At 42.0% G+C, this 20,677-nt stretch overlaps 1 protein-coding gene across 18 annotated transcripts in view; it reads left to right on the plus strand.

Moving 5' to 3' along the window:
- PTPRT (protein tyrosine phosphatase receptor type T) overlaps positions 1-20,677 on the plus strand; it is a 951,833-nt gene that overhangs the window by 611,236 nt on the left and 319,920 nt on the right. For all 18 annotated transcript variants that reach the window (XM_074318303.2, XM_074318304.2, XM_074318302.2 and 15 more), the window contains exons 8-9: positions 577-873; positions 17,833-17,942. In XM_074318303.2, coding sequence (XP_074174404.1) covers positions 577-873; positions 17,833-17,942 — 407 coding nt within the window. The remainder of the gene's footprint in view (positions 1-576; positions 874-17,832; positions 17,943-20,677) is intronic.

Below are 20,677 nucleotides of genomic sequence, written 5' to 3' on the forward strand. Positions count from 1 at the left end.
TGTGTTGTGAATGAAATGAGGGGACATTCCAAGGCCTAGTCACGGGTCACGTGACCACGTGGATAGCCCGGGCGTTGTGTGTCAAGGAGGCTGATCTATTTCCAGCCTGTGCATCCCAGTGTCGTTAACTGAGGAACCGGGGCTGATTTCCCAAGGGGAGACGATGTGGCCCGATTCAGCAAAAGGAGGCAAGTTGAGACTCCGGCAGCCCTCTCAATTACTACATCCCCAAAGAGGTGTGTGTGCTGTAGGTGGTACTCAAGGTGGTCTTCGGTGGTCCCCTGATAAACCTGTAAGAATATAACAATTTCCCATTTATTTTGGTGGCTAACATGTACTTATGGCAAGCGATTCCCTTTCTATAGTTCTGTTTTCTTTTGGATGCATGTATTTAAGTAAGAAAAAGGAGTCTGATTGACAGAAACGTGTTAAATGATACTCTGTGTGGCTGACACCACGAAGCAGTGGCTGAATAGCCGAGATAAGTCTGAAGAGCTGTTCCCCACCCTTCTCAGGAGACACCCACCTCCACCTTCCTGACTGGCTCCTCTTGTGTCTTGTGTGCGTGTCTTGCAGACCCGGTGCACGGCCCGCAGAACGTGGAGATTGTGGACATCCGCGCCCGGCAGCTGACTCTGCAGTGGGAGCCCTTTGGCTACGCGGTGACCCGCTGCCACAGCTACAACCTCACGGTGCAGTACCAGTACGTCTTCAACCAGCAGCAGTACGAGGCTGAGGAGGTCATTCAGACCTCCTCCCACTACACCCTGAGGGGCCTGCGCCCCTTCATGACCATCCGGCTGCGCCTTCTGCTGTCCAACCCCGAGGGCCGGATGGAGAGCGAGGAGCTGGTGGTACAGACAGAGGAGGACGGTGAGTGAGGGAAACGCTTCCTCGGGAGTGGGGAATGTGGGACCTGCTCACGGGGCCACGCCTGTCAGTTCGGAGGGTTTTGGTATTTCCTGCTTCTTGAATCTTCCCCTCTGCGTCTGTCTCATTTCCAAGGTCTTCAGTGCAGGCCATACATTGCACAACTCCAGGGGGCGCTGTTCCCGTAGACACAGCAGCTCTTCCACAGACATGCGCTCAAGTTTGACCTTTCTGTATCCCACCCCTCTCCTCACTTTATACCACCTTTGATAACCAACATTTAACCACTTTGATGCCTCCCAAAACAGAAGCTGCGTATCGTATTGCTTAAGCATGTTGAGTTTGGGAGTCAGACAACTCTGGATTCTCTAAGGATTAAAATCAGAAAAGCTCTTTATGTGTATAAAGAGCTTAGCATGCCCATTGGATGCACCCAACCAAATACTCACTTGGAAATCCTACGGGCATCTCAAGCCCAAAGTCTCCAAAAATGAACCAGTCTCCTCTTGTATCCTGACTTCTCTGTATGCCTCACCTCAGTGAACTGCATCCAGTAAGTCCAGATAAAGACCGGAAGTCAGCCTAGGTGCCTCCTTTTCTCCTTCCCCACCTCTACTCCCACATGGTTCTGTTGAGTCTGCTCCCTGCATCGCACCTTCCAGCATGCCTCTTAACTCGAGACTCCAGGACTACAGAGTCCCGTGTGCTTCCGAGAAGACATCGCTTTTCCCACCCCTCTGTCCTTCCCATGCCGTTTCTCTGGCTGGGGACGACCTCTCCCTCCATGTTTGCAGGACAAGCTCTATTCATCTTTCAAGTCTTTGCTCACATGCTACTTTCTCCAGGAAGCTCTCCCTGACTGCCAGAAGCCGACTTGGGTGTTCCTTCCCAGGCTCTCATTGCGTGTTGCCTTTAACTCTACCACAGCGGTTACCTTACTCGTGGGAGGACAGAACTCCTCCATTCTAGGACTTCCCTAGGAAACATTTCTCCACGGCCATAGTCCCCTTTTCCCTCCAGCCAGCCTGCCTGTGGCCCTGTGGGATGTCTTTAGTTAGTTCCCTAGAATCAGACTGTGAGATGTAGGTTTGTGTGCAAGTGATGGATTAAGGAAGTTTTCCCACAAAAAATTAAAAAAAAAAGAAGAAGAAAAAAAAAACACTTTTCCCAGCAGAGACTGGGAAGGGAGTGGGGGAGCAGGATAGGGAAGGGGAAGAAGCTGAGATTCAGCTTCAGGCCAAGTCCAGCAAAGGGGGGCCTGTGACCTGGGCTTGCAGAAGAGCTCCCCAGAGAAGCTTATGCAACACTCTTCTTCCAAATCAGGGAAGGGAGCTGTCGGCCAGTGGTTAGGGCTGGGATGGGGAGGGAGGATTGGGACATTAATCTTTAGGAATGTTGGACTCTCTGCCCATGCAGGCAAAAGGTCCAGGGATACAAAATGGTCTAAAGGGGTCTGAGGAGATCTGGGCAGAGCACTGTCATTGTCAGCTGCATGAAGCAAATACGCCCACTTGACTCAGATTTGCCTTAGATCCTCAAGACAGAACTTGTAACGTGGCAGTCCTGTCTAGTTGTCGTTTCACATGAGCAAGTCCCAGGACCCCTGATTGATGGTCCCTGGTGGGATCCAGAGCCACATCCTCAGGTGCAAAGCCCCAGAAGGACATAGAGCAAAAATGCCAGCCTCTTCTCACCCTGTCCCCCGATTCTCATTTCCCCTAAGTCCAATCCTAGACTGGAAGTTTTACACAACCTACCTCCATGACAAACCCTTCCTAACCCCCTTTAAATTCATCCTTGCAGCGACTCTCTTTGCATCCCCTGCAGACTATACTCCTAGGTAGCAGCAGCACTGAAGCCACTTCTGTCACCTCAGCCCCTGACCTTCCTGCCTTACAATGAACCTCAAGTCATTGGTGGGCACAGCTGTCCCCCTGGACCAGCTTCTCCAGCTGATCTAAGTGGTCTGCTTCCTATGAATCCATTCCTATCCAACTTCTAACAACGGCGGGTTGGGCATCTCATCTCAACTTCATTCTGCAGCCCAGGAGCTGTGACCCTGGGTTTGGCTTCTGATAAAGCTTCCAGACCTTTCCTTGGATCTGGCTCATTGTCTCAAAAACATACAGCCCTTTCCTCCAGCAGGTAGAATAAATAATGCACTGTTTGAGAAGGCAGACTCTGGAGCCAAATACACCTGGGACAAGTTGCTTAACCTCTCTGTGCCTTGGTTTCCTCCATGATAAAATGGAGATAAAAATAGTGCCTGCCTTATAGATTATTGTGCTCCTTAAAGGGGGTGGAATATAAAGAAATTGGAATAATGCCCAGCAGACTGTAACTTTTCAATAAATGTAGCTGCCACATTTGCACTAAATCACAGGGGGGGGAAAAATTATTGGCAAAGGATCCACTGGCACAGGCAACCCAGAAACCATACCATACGCCTGCCCTAGGAAACCTCTCCAGAGCTCTAGATGTCTTCTCCAACTGTCTGTAGAAAATCTGACATAGACTTTCAAGGAATGGCAGTGTCAAGTCAAAAAGGGTGTTTTAGTGACAAGTGGCCATGGGTTGTCAGAGGGGAGTAGCCACTGTTGAAAACCAGCAGGAGTAATCAGGACTCAGGAGATGAATGGTAGGGTTTGGCTCAGAAGCAACTCAGGGTTTTTGTTGCGGGATGCCCTGCCCACCTTGGGCTGCTTTTCGACAATTACCTACATGTAACAGCAAATCCCGGTCCCATCTTTAAGCCGTGCCTCAACCTCTCCCTTTCTCCTTCTTGTCACTGGGAGAAAAAAAAAAATCACAAAGCCTTTATTAAAACAACGTGAGAGCAGCAGTGCTTTGAAATTAAGTTTTAATTAAGCTCCATTAATAAAACATCAATTCCTACTCTACTGGGACGAGTGGACATCGTCATATTAAAAACACCAACATACGAGACGCCAAGTGCTCAGTCTTGTAGCTACCCTGAGGCCCCACTTTCGGAATGACTGAGCTGAAGGAAGGTCTCAGAAGGGCACAGGCCACCTCTGTGTGCCAGGATTAGGTTCCATTCCTCCTAAAGGTGGGGGCGGACACCATTTCTGTTGGCTGGGAACTCTTTCACCTCAAAGCCAAGCTGAGGCTGGAGCTGGGCTCTCGTCCATTAAATGAACCTCCCTCTGGAACCAAAGAACATCCTGTGGCACTGAGCTCACTGGGCTCACGCTGCTTTCGTCCGTGCTACAAAGTTGTCTTCTGGGGAATTTGTAGAATTTGTCATTTCAGTGCCCCAGTGCCTTTGAGGGCCTGGGAAGGAATCCGTCCACTGCAGGCGAGAGAAGCTCATGACCACTGAGCCCCGTTGCTTCATCTGAGAAGCTGCTGTTGGTTAGAGACGAAATGGGTTCTTTATGTTTCCCCTTTCCACAAATGTCTCATTCAAAACCACAGCTCATTTATTTAGTGGTTACTTCTCCACCTTTCACCAGATGATAGCCAGGACTGTGAAATGGAATATATGAGGCCTTGAAAGTCAGAAACGACGTTGATGATGGTCTCATCTGGGCTGCCATTTACTGAGTGCCCGCTGTGCCAGGCACCAATAGGCGTGCTATATGCAATGAGTCGTACCCAAGATTTCATTTTGAAATGTTTCAAAGCTATAGAAAAATCGAAACAATAGTACAAAAAAGACCTGTAAACCCTTCACCTAGCATCAACCTTTTTTTTAACACTTTGCTACATTTGCTTATTCATATATATGAATGATACATACGGAATGGAAAAATCATGTCTAAAAATACATAATCTTTTTCACTATTTAAAAAGAAATTGCAGAAATCGTGACAACTGACCTCTGAACTCTTCCGTGCACATGACCTAAGGATGAGGACATTTTCTTACATATCCACAGCGCTACAGAACATCTGAGAAATGTAGCATTCACTTTAAAATCACCAAGTAGACAATCCACGTGCATGTTTCCAATAATGTTAAACCTGATTTTATGTGACAAACCAGATTACAAGACATTTTTGGCAAAAATGCTACCTGGGTTGATGATGTGTATGTCTCACTGTACCATGTCAAGAGGTACCTAATGTAAGGGGTCTCCTACAGATGCTGCTGCGTTTGGTCACTTAGTAAGATGGGGACCACCCCGTCCCACCACTGTAAATGTAATACCCTTTTCCCTTTGTAAGTCAACTAGTCTGTGCAGTGATAGTTCAGGTTCTGTGAGTACCCTTTTCCCCTAGATCTTTTCACCCAGTGGTTTTAGCACTCCTTGCTAATAATGCTCACCTGAATCCATCAGTACATTGGTCGTAACAAAAAGGTGAATTTCAGTCTTTCCCTCTGCATGTATTAACATTTTTCTTTATAGAAGAGCTTTTCTCTCCTCATCCCCGTCCCTAGTTTAAGTATCCCTATTGACTCATAGATCATTTTGACTCAATGTATTAATAGCCAGTGTTATTTACAATTCTTTCCGATGCTCAAATTGTCTCATAGATGACTAGTGGGAGTCTCTTCAAATTGGCTCCTAGGCCCTTTGGATATGTTCTCATTAGTCTTCCGTGCTTCTGGCAGAACATAGTACGCTAGGCTGTCCTTGGAATGTCTCCGCCCCACACCTGAAGTCCACCACGTAGCTAATGATTTGGGGTTGCTTTCAATGGGAGTGGTTTTTTGGCACTGAGATATACAACTTCGATGTGCTCAGAGGGGTGTTATCGCCTCTAGACTCTTCCAGTAGGGAGAGCTGGGGAATATAATTTATCTGTTTTAAATCATGAGCTCATGCTGATTCAAATTTAACACCTCAGGAATCTTTTGCATTTGTCCTCATTCCATACATATATCTTCCTTCTCCTTCAGTGAGAACCCTGGTTCCCAGCATCCACATTTTTTTTTCATTTGCTCCATTTTATAGTACATAAAAAATAGTTTCAGAATTACAATACCAATTCTTCTAACTAACAAGAAAGGTACTAGGGTTAAAGATTTTCTTTTCAGTTTTTCTCTTGGGCGGTCAAAAGACTGTATTCAAAGGTTCAATGTTTTTTTTCTGTACGGTTATATTATCAATTTGATACTCAATTAGGTTCATTTGTTTCAATTTTAAGGTTTGCTTTCCCCCCTTCCTTTTTTATTTAGTGTCATTATTTTTAACATCCATCAAAACAGTTGCATGGTTCAAAAGTCAAAACTAAATAAAAAGAGGCACACAGAGAAGCATTGCCACCATCTAGCTCTTTCACACTGTTCCTATCCACACCTGAAAGATAACCATTTTTATTCATTCTGGACATATCTTTCCTATAGTTCATCTTGCAAAAAAGTTAAAACTATTTGTCTTTCTCTTATGTTTTATATAGAAGATAGCATAACAGATATACTCTTCATCTTGTGCTTTTGTTCACTTAATGTATCTTGGAAATCACCCCATGTTGGCTTGTAGACACGTCTGTCATTCCTTTGTAGAACTGGATGGGATTTCACTCTGCGGGTCTACCATGGTTTATTCAAGCAGGGTCCCGTGGATACTTCGGTTGTTCCCATTACTTGCTCTGACAAATAATATGGTAGCAAATACCCTTGTGCACATGTTGTTTGGTATTTGTGGAGATGTAACGTGTTTCCCCAAAAATAAGACCTAGCTGGACAATCAGCTCTAATGAGTCTTTTGGAGCAAAAATTAATATAAGACCCAGTCTTATATTACTTATATTATCTTTATCTTATAAGACCGAGTATTATATTATATTATATTATATTATATTATATTATATTATATAGACTCAGTCTTATAATAAAATAAGATCGGGTCTTATATTAATTTTTGCTCCAAAAGACACATTGGAGCTAATTGTCTGGCTAGGTCTTATTTTCAGGGAAACACAGTATTTTCAGGGGAAATTCACAGAAGTGGAACTACTGGGGTCAAAAGGTAAATGCATATGAAGTTTTGTTGGATGTTGACATAATTCTCCGTAGAAGTATCATTCTACCTTTTCATCAGCAATGTCGATTCATTTAATGTTAACTCCAAATGTGAACAGGGCAACAGTATTAGTTTTCTATTTTACAATAAGGAAATTTAGGCTCCCATATCATTTATAATAATTATATAAAAATCTGTGATTAATAATATAGTATGTAATCTATTCACATGCAGAGGGTGCCAAGAAAATGTACACACATTTTAAGAAAGAAAAAAAAAAAACTGTATTAAAATTGTAATAGTATATACCGATAACAAAAGATGAATACAAGTCATGTGTATACATTTTTTTGGCAACCCCGGTAGTTGATATATAATATGATTGATCGCATACAATACATACATTATTTCATTTAATACAATATAGTAAATGTACGTTAATTGTAGGGGAGACTGGCGTATCTCAGGAATGAGCACCTGTATTTTCTATGCATTTCTAAGAAGCCTCGTCATCTGGTTTCTCAGGTCACAGGAGGCTAGAAGGAGGCTGCATGTTGCTAGGGACAGGTACAGGTGTAGTAACACGATGCGGTACCTAAAATCAGGAAAAGAGAAAAGTGAGAAGAAAAATATAAAAGGCAGTAGCAGCAAAACAACAAGTAACGCAGTCCCGAGTCATTTAGTAGAAAGGCAAAAAACTCTGCACACCTTAGGCAGTCCTGAAAGCAGCGCTTATTTAGAGCTCAGTACATTTTTGATGTTTACACAGATGACCTTGAGATACTAGAAAGGGCAAGCAAAATGCAGCTATGGTTTTCAGATGCTCACTAGGAGTTCGGCGTTGCGCTGGTTTTCTGCATTCATACAATTGCCAAACACTGGGATGCAGGCGCCGTTGATACAACTGTGTGGAAGAGAAATCTAAGGCTCAGTATGGTTATGGAAGCTGTCCAAGGTTACCAAGTAACAAATGGCAGAGCCAATAAATAGATCTCAAAATCTTATTCATGATTTTTTTCCCTGACCATCTAATATATAATCCTATACCTGGCCAAAACCTCCCTAACACTCTCTTTGCTTTATTTTTCCTATAGTACTTACCATCATCTGAAATAGTGTGTGTGTGTGTGTGTGTGTATACGTACGTATATATTGTCTGCCAGGCACATAGTAGGTGCTCATGAACCATGAACTACTTGTGTAATGAATGAGTGTCTGACATCAAAGCGCACACCTCTTTCATGATAGCAGAGGTCCTGTTTATATACACTGTTTCATAAGGGGAGGCTATGTAGAAGGCATTTTATCTGTACTCGTACTGGCTTGCTAGAGCTGATCACTCGCCTCTCTTTCTACTTCTGCACTCCATGATACCACATCCTTTGCTTGAAATTGGCCACGGTGGGGATATTTACACCATGTAAATGGGCAAACATTGCGTTTTGATTTTCCTGGAAAGCCATTTGTGAAACATTTACTAACACACCACTGTAGAGATCTACACACCACTTAAAAAGATATATTTGACATCTTAAGAGGTAAAAATGTATCCAGAAAAGTTATCTTTCCTCCAACAACACTGCAAAATACAAGGAAATTGAAATGATCTAAATCTATCTTGTCTCCATGAGACTCACTTACAGTCTTATGTAGTGGTGGCCTCCGAAGCATTTTCAAAGTATTTTGATTTTTCTTAAGTTGGTTCTGGGTTTGTTTACAATGAACCAACTAACCAACAAATACGGCATGTATAATGAAAAACAAACAAACAAACAAACAAAAAACCTAGACAAGATAAGCAGGAAGGGAAACTTCTATTGAATGTGCAGGCTCTGTGCTTTTACATAAGCTGACTTGTTATTCCTCACCACTGCCCTCAAAGTTCATCATCATTAGCCCCACTTCTCAGATATGAAAATGGAGGAGGAGAGAGGAGAGGATAAACTAGGAGAGGAGAAGAAAAAACTTCCCTTGATTACACTCTGTATTCCTTTATGTTGAAATGAAAATTTCCCTTAAATTACCACCTGACTTTAGGCAGAAGAAAACATCTGGTTTAATTGCAGTGAATTTACATGAACCTACTGACAAGAAGCACAGTTAAAATTAGCAATTTTAGTGTGCTTTTTCTTTTTTTAAGAGAATGAAATTATAAAGTAATTAACCTTTGTTGTAGAACTCTGTCAAAAGGATGGAAAGTTCCATGCTGTTAGATAGAAGAAGAAATGAAATTGTGGAAAGGGAATATGTGGATTCATTAAAGAATTATAAAGGAAAAAAAAAAAAAAGAGGGGTAAAGCAACACAGAATTAGAAGACAAACAAGGAATCTTTATCCACGAAATCTTTTTACAATGAGAGAGAGGAGGGTGGGGGAAAGACCCAACTGGATCAAAAGAAAGTAAGTCTGCTTCATTTAAAAGGGCATCGTGACCTGTGGAGTGGTGTGGCAAAGGGAGCTTTGGCCTGAAGCTCAGACATCTTGGTTTTGTCACTCAGAGGTGGCGTGACTGCCTTTCAGCCTTTCTGAATCCCTGTGTCTACCAGGTGATGGGAGAAAGGGGTGAATTCAGAAAATACTTCGGAGACAGAAGGATCTAAGCTACGTCCAGGTTCCATTCACTACTTCGTTATACAACCTTGTTTAAATTAGTTGTATTCTGTACACTTTAGTGCCCTTATCTGTTAAATGGGGATGGTAATACCACGAGCCTTTTAAAGGGGTGCTGCATGAAAGTCTATGTGTTTACTCTCTGCATTAAGTGGTCTGTGGACTATATCAGACATGGCAGATAGCTTTTGTATCAAGGGTGTATAACTAGGAAAAACCAAACCAGTGACTGTGCAAAATTTTTGTTAGCCATGGGCAAGGGACCCTTTAAAAATAACCTATAATACCTCTGTAATCTAGATTTCAAATATCTCACTCTGATCACAGAAGTGAATGGGTGTGGCAGTGTTCCAATAAACTTATGTACCAAACAAGCCGCTGATTACATTTGGCTGCAGGTGTAGTTTCCTAACCATTGATCCACACTCATTCCCTGTAATTATGTCCTCCAATCTCTTGGCTTTAAAATCCATCCATATGCAAATGACTTCCCTCAAATGGTATCTCTCTCCTGTCCTCTGAAGTCATTGATCCAACCACCTGTTCCACCGAACCTCCTGGATTGCTAATGGCCTCTGGAGTTCAACGCGTCCAGAGCTGAACTCCTGAGCATCCATCACCCACCACCAAACTCATTCTACCCCCATCTTCCCCATTTCAGTTAATGGCAACTCCGTTTTATTAGTGGCTTGAGTCAAAAACATTGATTCTGCCCTTTTATCACATCCATGGCCCTGATTGCGCAACTCCAGAGAACACCCTTCACTCTGTTTTCACTGTGATTGGCACCCTCTTGCTTCGTGCAAGGCAGCAGCCTTGCTCATCCCGTCCACCAGCACCTTCTCTTGGCTCATCCGTCAATGTATAGCAAGTCCGTGACTGTATCTTACAGCCTCTACTGTTAGCTCTTTGGTCCCAGCCACTGTGATCTCCAACCTGGATTATTGCCTCAGTCTCCTAAATGGTCTTTCAGCTTCAGGCCTGGCCCCTGCAACTCTTCTCAACTCAGGAGCCAGAGTGATCTTGTGAAACCAGGGGGCAAATGACATCATTTAGGTGGAGACCTAAATGGGGGAAAAAAAGATTGTGCTGTGAGTTCATTTGAAAGGCCCCTCCTCCACTCTGGGGCACAAGAAGGTAATACCTTCAAACTCTGACTGACCAGGGCTGCAGGCAAGGAGTGGGGGGCGTGGAGCTGGTAGCTGGGCAAGATTGTGGGCACCTTTATATGCCAACCCACAGAGCAGAGGGTAGCTCTCACTCCAAGCCTGCAGATGAATAAATAAGGAAATGAAAAGTAAGAAAAGGAGAGAGATTTAACGAAAGGCTCTCTTTAGGAAGAGACACTCCAGTTAAAGGAAGGGGCTGTGCTCCGGGTACCTTCAGGTTACTCCCCAGAAACATCAAAATAGAAAGGCCTCTCTCCAAAAAGCTTCCTGCTGCAGATTAGTCCCCTTCCCTAACCTGCCCCTTCCCAGCACCCCCTTCTCTGGCCCAGTAATCGATGAGTAAGTACATCTAAATTATTTCCTTTCCCTCTGGGTTAGCAAGAGTTAAAACGGTCTCATAGAATCACTAGTAGAACATCTTGACCTACCAAACTAGACCGTCCCACACCACCTCTTATAAGGTTGCATAAAGAAAGGTTACTGGACAGATGAAAACATACTTTCATTCTTATTAAAGGGGACTAATCTGATAATGCAAAGCAAATGTCCCCTAAGATTTATAGCAAGAAACAAGATTTAAAAATAGAACAAAACACGAGTGCACATTCTCAACAGAACAGATAAATAGATGCTGGGAGAGAATGTGTTCATGGAATGAAAGTTAATATAAAGAGGTTAGTTCTCCCAGAATGATCTTTGTAACAGAGTCTAGCACTATTTATTATATTTATTATTTTTATTTAATAACAAACCCTATAGTACTTAGGGATGTATGTTTAAGGAATAAAAACTGTAAAGAAAAGCAAGGTCATGGTCATTATGAAGTTAAGAAAGTTGTTACCTTTGGAGGATATAAATTTGACTGTTAAATTAATGAGATGTATATTTGTTTTATACACTTGTGTAGTGGTTATTTCACAATAAAAAGGATGAAGTGAGGATACTAAATATCCTTTTATACCAATAAATTTGACATTTATGGGATATGGAAAAAGTACTAGCAAAATATAAATTTACAAACTTGACTAAAATAAAAAAATGTATATAATCTTACAACAAATAGAGAAATAGAATCAGTAGTTTGGAACTCTTCCACCAAAGAAAACACCAGTCCCACGTTGTTTTATAAGTGCAATCAGACAAATACTCAGTGTACTGGCAACCCCAATCTTACCTGTAAACTTTCAGAGAGTAGGAACAGAAGAAACACCCCTCATTTTAGGACACCAGTGTAACCTTGATATCTGAACCAGACAGGCTTTGATTCTGAGGAAAAAGAGGGCAATTTAATGCATATGCCCCAAACAAAATATTAGCGAACAATCCAGCCCTGTATACAACTAGGAAGAAAATTGGTTTATTTCAGGAAATCAATATTGCTTCAGCACTAGTAGATCCATTCATCTAATTCACGGCATTAACAAAGTGAGAGAGGGACAAAAGCATATCATTACTACATAACAGATATGGAAAAACCATCAGTTAAAGCTCAGTATGATCTAAAAAGAAAATACCCTTGTATGCCAGGAATACAAAAATATATATAGTTACCCTGATAATGGGTAACTATAAGAAACCACAAACCCCATACTCAAGGGGGAAATAATAAAATCATTTTCTTTAACATTGGAAAACACAGATACTTACCATTCTCATCACTAAATATTGTATTGGTGACTCTGGTTGAAGACAAGGAAATTAAGTGAAGAGTTAAAAGATGGGAAAAAAAACCGAAACTATTATTAACTGCAGATGCTATGATTCTTTACGTAGATAACCCAAAGAAATTTGCACACAAATTATTAGAATTAACAAGAGAATATAACATGTTTGACAAAGAAGTCAACATTAAAAAATCAACTATATTTCGATTTAGCTAAGCACTAAAACAGGGTGTGTAGTATTTTTTAAGATACTATTTAAATAACAACAAAAATGTATGGTATTTTTTGTATGGTAGGAATACAACCAAAAATGTATGGTAGGAATAAACCTAACAAAATATTTGAATATGTGTAGTATGTAGAAATCTATAAAGCAAGGAAAGACTTAAAGACCAAAATAAGAGATAGACCATGTTTATGGATGAGAAAACCCATTATTATAAAGACATAAATTATCTCCCAATTGATCTATGATGCATGTAATTCCACTACAAAAATCAGACACTTTGCAAATTTACAAGCTCATGCTAAAATTTGTGTGAAAGTTTCAAAGGCAAGAATAGCTAAGACAGTTCTGAACAAGAAGTACAGAGTTGTAGGCCTTGCTCCACCAAATAGTGAGACATACAGATCTTTCTTAATTAAGAAGACATGATATCAACACAAGGATAGTCTAGTAGAACAACTTAACTAAATAGAGAGAACCTAGAAATAGACACGTACATATGTGGAAATGTAATGGAAGATGTCATGCAGGGCGTCATGCAGGGTCTCTGGTCCCGCTCCCCACATAGGAACGCAGGATATGGTAAGGCCAAAAAGGAACACCCATGGAGCCATAGATAGGAGAGTCACACCACTATAGTCTTGCTGGTGGCTGGGTTGGAGACACAGGAAGCAGGAGCCACACGATCCGCAACCCGCCGTCCATTTGTCTCTGCCAACCAACTTCACTTGCTAGCTGCAATCTGCCCTGCTAACTGCAATCCGCTCTTGCCAGCCCAGCCACCATCTTCTTGCTAGCCCCCATTTTCTGCTAGCGTAGCCACGGCAGTTATATTAGTGGCCAATGGCTCACTGGTTACAGCTGACGGCCAACTAGTCACAGTTGATGGCCATTTACTACCTGAGCCAGCACCTTTCCACGTGAGGGCAAGAGCCTGGAAACTGCACTCCTGGCTCTGTCCCCACACTAGGTTTTAGAACAGTGGCACTCCAAGTGTGATATAAGGACTAGCACTGAGCCATGAAAACACTTTCTGGTTCATGACAAGATAATTACAGCAATAGAGGTTACGTTTTTAAAAAGGAGGAGCTTGTGTTTTCTGTTTTTAACTTCACTTTTACTATTTAATTTTACTTCCTATTATTTTTTTGGGGGGGTGTATATATTTTATGACAATATCAGTCTGCAGTTGGTTGGGAAAAAATAAAAATAATAGCAGGTTCAGAAATTGAGTTCAAGAAGTATCAATAGGACATGTCTCAGAGTTAACCCAGCTGAGTTGTGAGGACACTGGGATAGTCATCTGTCAACTTCCTGTCTTCCATTGTTTGAGGCATGTTTTGGGGGCATTAATTCTCTGGCACCCTTTGCTTGCCCAGTGTAGGGACCAAGTTTGTTTCCACAGCTTTCAGGTAGAGTAGCCAGTGTTTCTCCGTAAGCATTAGTGTGTGGCCAAGGAGCCAACAGCATCTGCTAATAAGTCTGTCCTGTTTCCCCCAGCTTTATTGAGGTATGTATATTGTGTACTTATAAATATTGTGTGTGTGTGTATAATATAAAATTGTATATAAATATATATACATATATGATGTACAACATCGTGATTTAATAGACATAACACAGTGAAATGATTACCACAATCAAGTTACTATCTCGCTCTTCCTTCTCCCATACAAAAAAAGAAAAACTGATAAGTTGATCTTTATCTAAGGGTAGCGTAAAGAGAAAGGGAAGACACAAACCAAGAGAAGAGTTTTAGACCTCATATAACCAACGGAAGGATCCAATATCAAGGAACAATAACAAGAATATGCAAAGAACCTCAACAAAGAAAAATCAGTAAGGGAAAGACTGTGAAGCTTAATGGGCACAAACCTCATTTACATTGGATTTGGGAGGGCCTGTAGTGGGAGCTGTCATGCCCTACGTGTATCGTGGGTCCGAACAGGAAGAACTCTCTGTTAGAAATACCTCTGCCGACTTCCGGTTCTCCTCTATAAAAGTGTTTCCTCGTCTTTGTTTCTCTGAACCTGCGCATGGTTCGCCATTAGACCGCATGTGCCAAACTGCAAATCTTTGTTGTTCCTGAATAAACCCATTTTGCTGGAGAAATATCTGGCTTTCTATGTGTTTAGGGTCAACAGTTCCCAGATAAATTAAAATGTGAGATTTAAAAAGACAAACATGGGAATAAGTAATAAAATGAATAGAAGAAACTACAGATGACTACTTGTCTGATCTGGGGTGAGAACGAGAATTTACTTTAAACTGGAACAAAAGGGGGAGATGGGGGGAGGGCTAGTGCTATAGCTTGGTGTTCAAAGTCATAGTCTCCACCAGACAGACTTTTCTTAATGAGGAGTAGCTACAAATGTCTGTTTAGCTCAGTTTCTGCCTCTTAAAGCTCCTCCAAATGCCTGATGAAACTTCTCCTCCACTGAACTTTTGGTAGATGGTTTCCCCGTCTCTTCTCAAGAAAATAGGGCCTGCAGGACACCTGAACCCCTCCCTCTCAAAGCATCTGCACATTTTTTTTCCTTTCTCTTCTCTCACAGAGAGCAAAGGGCTTTCTTTCCACCCACGCCTGCTCCTGCCTTGTCAGGACCCTACCAACGTCAATGATTTCCTCTCTGTCTCCCTTTCCATTTTGGATGTTTTCCTGGTTGCCTTTAATTGTGCCATAACCTTTCCCATCTTTGAGAGGGGGCACTACTGTTGCCCTCACAAAGCGTCCACCGCACTCAGCACCCACCTTCGCCACCTGTGCCCTTGTAACTTCTGCTTATCCATGGACTTGAACTTATTTTCCAGTTGTTATCCTGACTTGCCAGGCTAGATTTTCTCTGCTTGTTATAATTCTCCCAACATCTTGTGCCTTTACCTCAAAGTCCTGATAAAATTTTTTTTTAAATTATGGTACTGGCTTCGGCAGCACATATACTAAAAAAATAATTAATTATGAGTGTATTTATTTAATGTCTGTTTCCCTTTCCAGGGTACAGGCTTTATCAAGGATTTGACTGTCTCTTTCTTTGTCACTGGCACATCCCTCGTGAGCACCAGAGTCCCTTGGTCATACTAAATAACCAATAAATATTTGAGGAAAATGGATGAGGAAAAGCCATAAGAGATTTTTTTTTTTTAAATTAAAGTTTATTGGGGTGACAATTGCTGGTAAAGTTACATAGATTTCAGGTGTACAATTCTGTATTACATCATCTATAGATCCCATTGTGTGTTCACCACCCAGAGTCAGTTCTCCTTCCATCACCATATATTTGATCCCCTTTACCCTCATCTTGCCATAAGAGATTTGACTACTTAGAAGCTTCTATATACCTAAAAGATTTAAAAAGCAAATGACAAAAGGACAAAAAATATTTGTAACCTATGTAAAAAAGAGAAGCTTATGTTCTTATAAACAGAGTATAATTACAAGCTCATAAAACAATGATGAACAAAAATGAAGAGCCATCCAGGAAAATGAGCTCAGGGCATAGAAAGCGTGCTCGTAAAAGAATCTATGGAAATGGCCAATTAAACTCAAAAACAAATCTGTACTTTCCAGTATTCTAAAAAAAGTACACTTTTTTTTTTTTTTAAATAGTCAGTGGTGGCAAAGGTTGGGAATAGGCATATTCTTCTTTTGGAGATCCCAGAATGGTACATACTTTCCGGAAGGCAATCTGTTAATATGTGTCAGAGCCTTAAAAATAAAATAGTTCATTTACTTTGGCTCAGTAAATTGATTTCCAAAAATTTATCTTAGGGACATCAGCAGAGTTTCATGCAAATACTTATTTATAAGAATGCTCATTGCAGTGTTACTTGCAAAGAATGTAAGCCAACTTCAATGCCCAATAATAAAGGATTGGTGACTATAATGGGGCATATTCTGCTCTAAGCAGTCATTAAAATACATGGCCCCAAAGAACATTTAAGGATTTTTTTTTTAAGTCTGTGATTTGTTTAGTGGTAAAAGAAGGTCACAAAACAATATGCACAGTAGGAGTTAAATTTTAAAAAAATAAAATGTATATATACATAGGCGTAAAAATATCTCCAGTTACAGGGATTCTGAGTGATTTTGTTCTTTTTAAATCTTTTTGTATATTCTTAATATTCAACACATTTTGTGTATCATGTCCATAATGAGAAAAACGAACTATATTTTAATTTAACAATAGAGAACTAATTGCCACATACAGCCGAGGCTATATCTAGAGAGGCATAGCATGATAATTAAGAGAATATGCTTTGAAGCTCACACACAGGTGTTCAGGTCCCTCTCTACAACTTCAGAGCCATATGACCTTGAGCAAGTTATTTAATTCTCTTAGCCTCAGTTCCCTTATCAGCACAAAAGAGGTAGTACATACTGAGCAGAGCTGTTTTGTGGCTTAAATGAAATAATGTATGTAAAATTCTGATCAAAGCATAAGTGCTTCGTAAAAGGACCTGCTTTTATAATGCCAAAATATAAATAGATACGGTAATGATTTACATGAATTCATGATGCTGTAGGAGGTTGTAACTGGAAGTTTGGGGATTGATTTATTTTTGGTTCAGCATCTTCCAGACTGTCGTAATGATGGTGGAATCCAGCAGAAGACTGACCTAGGTCCAAAAGCAGCCCAGGAAAGGTTTCGCTCATTAGGGCAAAATGCTAGCATAGGTCATCTAATCACCTATTCATCCAACCAGCAAATGGTTATTAAGCTTCTACTGTGTTCCAGACATTGGAGACATAGCAGCGAGACAAACTAACTGCCTTGTTTTAGTGAGGGGAGCTTCTTCTAATTGGATTGAGATTTCAAGACACATAGTTCCTGTTGGATCCAACTGAGGAAGCACTTCCTATAGTCGGAGAAAACTTGGAAGGGTTAGGGAAGTAATAGTGAAGCTTACTTTGCATTCCTCAAATACCAGGCCCAACGCCAGAGTCTGATTCCAGAACCCACCTGCTGGCAGGGCCAGGGCAGAGCGATGTCCTTTCTACGCTGGTCAAGTTTAGTTCAAGACCAGACTTGCTCAGTCGGCAGATGAAAAGCCATCAACCTTCCAAGAGGGAGATGAGCAAACCATGGCCCATGGGTCCACTCTCGCCCTTTGCCGGTTTTTTAGAAATAAAGTTGTTTTGGAATGCAGCCACACCCATTCATTTATGGGTTTCTATAGCTGTTTCTGTGCCCTAAGTGCAACGTTGAGTCATTACAACAAGGACTTCCTGTCCCACAAAGCCTAAAGCATTTCTTATCTGACCCTTTACAGAAAAGCTTTGCCAACTCCCGTTCTAGGTCAATGGGGCTGGGGACATGACATGGAAGGAGACAACAAGTTCCTAACTTTTCCCCTCTGTAGTTCCAGGAGCTGTTCCTCTAGAGTCCATCCAAGGGGGGCCCTTTGAGGAGAAGATCTATATCCAGTGGAAACCTCCCAATGAGACCAATGGGGTCATCACCCTGTATGAGGTAAGGAGGCCCCTTTTGCCATATCACTTGTTGTGGTTTGATTCAGTTGACTTCAGCCTGAAGTTGGTGAATACCTACTGTGTGCCGATCTCCACTGAGGGCATGAAGGTGAGTGAGACACAACTTACCAAAAGGTTCATGACTATACAGTGGGAAGAAAACACAGAGACATCCAGTTGAGCTGTCTTGATAGCCCTGTGATGACGAAAATTGGACATACTGTGCATTGAAGGGAAGCAAAGGAGTCAGGTTGTCCTGGCAAAGCCAAGAAGCCCCAGGCCTGGCCAAGAGTAGCGATAGTTCATGTGGAAACCAGAACACTCAATACTCCCTGATGCGCATCCTACCCATGAGTCCCTAGGGTTCCAAAGAACGCCAGTGCCGTTCTCTACCCTGGGGGCACATGATTCCAGAGCTTTAACATGGCTCTGTGGCCAAGGCTTGTTTGATTGTCTTCCAGGTGATGGTGTCCCAGGATTAGGGCCGTACCATATCAGAGATGGAGCAGAACCTCCTGAGGCAGAAACGCACCCATAAGCCAACACAATTTGACTTCCTGAAAACTTTCAAAATTAAAACAAATTGTATAGATATCCATCGCAAAACAAGAAACAAACAAACTTCAATAAGGCTGATATAGCTAAATTCTAGTATGAGGACAGAAACAAGATTGACTGGCCTCCCAAGCCTTATATTCTGAGGCAGCAGGACACTGTGACACTGGGTACAAGAGGAAAACACAGCAATGCAGGAGTCCATGGAAGTGGACTGGAAAGATGGAGCCTCGCCTCCCAGTAGATCTACCAGTCTCAAGTGACCTTGGGCAGGTTCTTTCTCTCCTAAGCCTCAGGTCCTCATCTGTAAAATAAGGGCAGTAGTTGCTGCCCCAAGGTTTCTCTAGAGAGTCTGAGGAAGGTAAAGTCCCAAGCATCCCCAGGCTGAAATACCCTGAGTGCTCATGCAGAAAGGGACATCCATTGAGAGTGTGTTTGGGGAAGAATTCCCCCATCACAAAAGAGGATGAGCTCTGGGGAGGGCAGTCAAGGAGTACTTGATGAGGGAGAAATATGTAAGATGAATCTGATGGACTCAGAAGCTCTCTAGAGAGACCTGGATGGTCCTCAGAGCTCACTGAGGGAGGAGAAAACTACCCATCATGTACAGGGTGGCTTGAGAAAAATACCTTCAGAAAATGCCTTATCTCACTAAATCCAGCAAGCCTCAGAAGTAGAGCTGTTTAACATCTGCATCTTGGGCCACATGGTTGAGAGAAGCTTCCTTCCTGTGGTTGGGGATGCTGCTAGCAGAGGGGAGATTCTCATCTCAATACATCTTGCCTTGGACATGTTCAGTACCTCACTGGGGGAGAGAGGGACTGGAAACTCAACTGAAGCGAAACCCAGTCATTTCAAAGCTACATGCTGTTCTTTGTAAAGCAGAGACCACAGTATTTCTCTCTCTCTCTCTCTCTCTCTCTCTCTCTCTCTCTCTCTCTCTCTCTCTCTCTCTCTCTCTCTTTCACACATACACATACACACGAAATAGAGATCTATTGTGTATAGCAACCTGCTCTTTGTAAAGCGGAGGGAAAGGACACAGGACTTAGAGGTTGACTTGCTCAAGATTTTTGGAATTCACAGATCAGTAACATTTTCAAAGGTTTGGGGGACCAACATAGAGTGCTTTCCCATCTTTCGTTCACATCATTTCGTACAAGACATAATTTCAAAAATGTAGAAAGAGTATAATTTCAGAATAAAAGGCAGACCTTCAAATTAAGTAAGTTTAGCTTTATGAATAACTCATGACAATCTTCTTTGTTCTCATTTTGCTTTGAACGGAGGATAACTTTGTCATGAAAAGGCCCTGGTCCTTGTACCTATCTGCACTTGGAAAGTGCTGGTCTAGGCCACATTGCAGGTAGGGTCATATGTCTGCCCAGACTACATCTGAGGAGCCATATACTTCTTCCTCTAATAGGATTGTGCTCTGGGCTGGGCTGGGCATTCCTTGGTTGTCATTCCATGTTAAGAAGAAAGAAATAGATGGAGAGAGAACAATGGTGCACACACAACAGTGAGTTCAACACCTGTTGGAGCAATGGCTCCCTGAAATTGAGGCACACTCTCTGGAGCTCTGGGCACAAAGCTGGGCACAGATTGGGACAAGGCACCTGCTTCTCACTCCTGTATGAACCCAGCACCTGGTGGGTTTTCAAAGGCCAGCTGCTAGGATTGTTGGCATTTCCGTGATGGACTCTACTGGAAACAGTTATCATGAGACACCTTCAAGTAGTTTCTTGGCTGTTACTTGGGCTGTGGTTATGGAGAACCATATCTAGAAGTCTGTAGCTGTCTGACTTATTTGTGAGATGTGAGGTTCTCTTCTTGGATGACGCTGTGGAGGGAGATAAGGAGGTCGTGGGCTTAGGCCATTGTATTTCGAGCATAAACGTGCCTGTGACCGTGTGCATCACAAGCTAGTGAAGCCTCAGAAAGTAAGACTCCTGACTTTTGGGGTCATGCAGCCTCGTTCTGAATCCCAGGTCTGCTCCTTACTTGCCACTTAACTAACCTTGGGTTCATTATGTAACCCATGTAACTTGTTTATATTTAAATAGAAACATACATATAGGTTTCGTACTGTGTTTGGCATTTAGAAATCTCACTAATACATGTTAGCTCTTATCAATACATAAAAATGAGGCTCAGAGAGGCAAAGTGAAAAGACCAAGG

This window comes from Rhinolophus sinicus, chromosome 13, assembly GCF_057876585.1.
Source record: "Rhinolophus sinicus isolate RSI-liver-muscle chromosome 13, RSI-T2T, whole genome shotgun sequence".
Classification (NCBI taxonomy): Eukaryota; Metazoa; Chordata; class Mammalia; order Chiroptera; family Rhinolophidae; genus Rhinolophus; species Rhinolophus sinicus.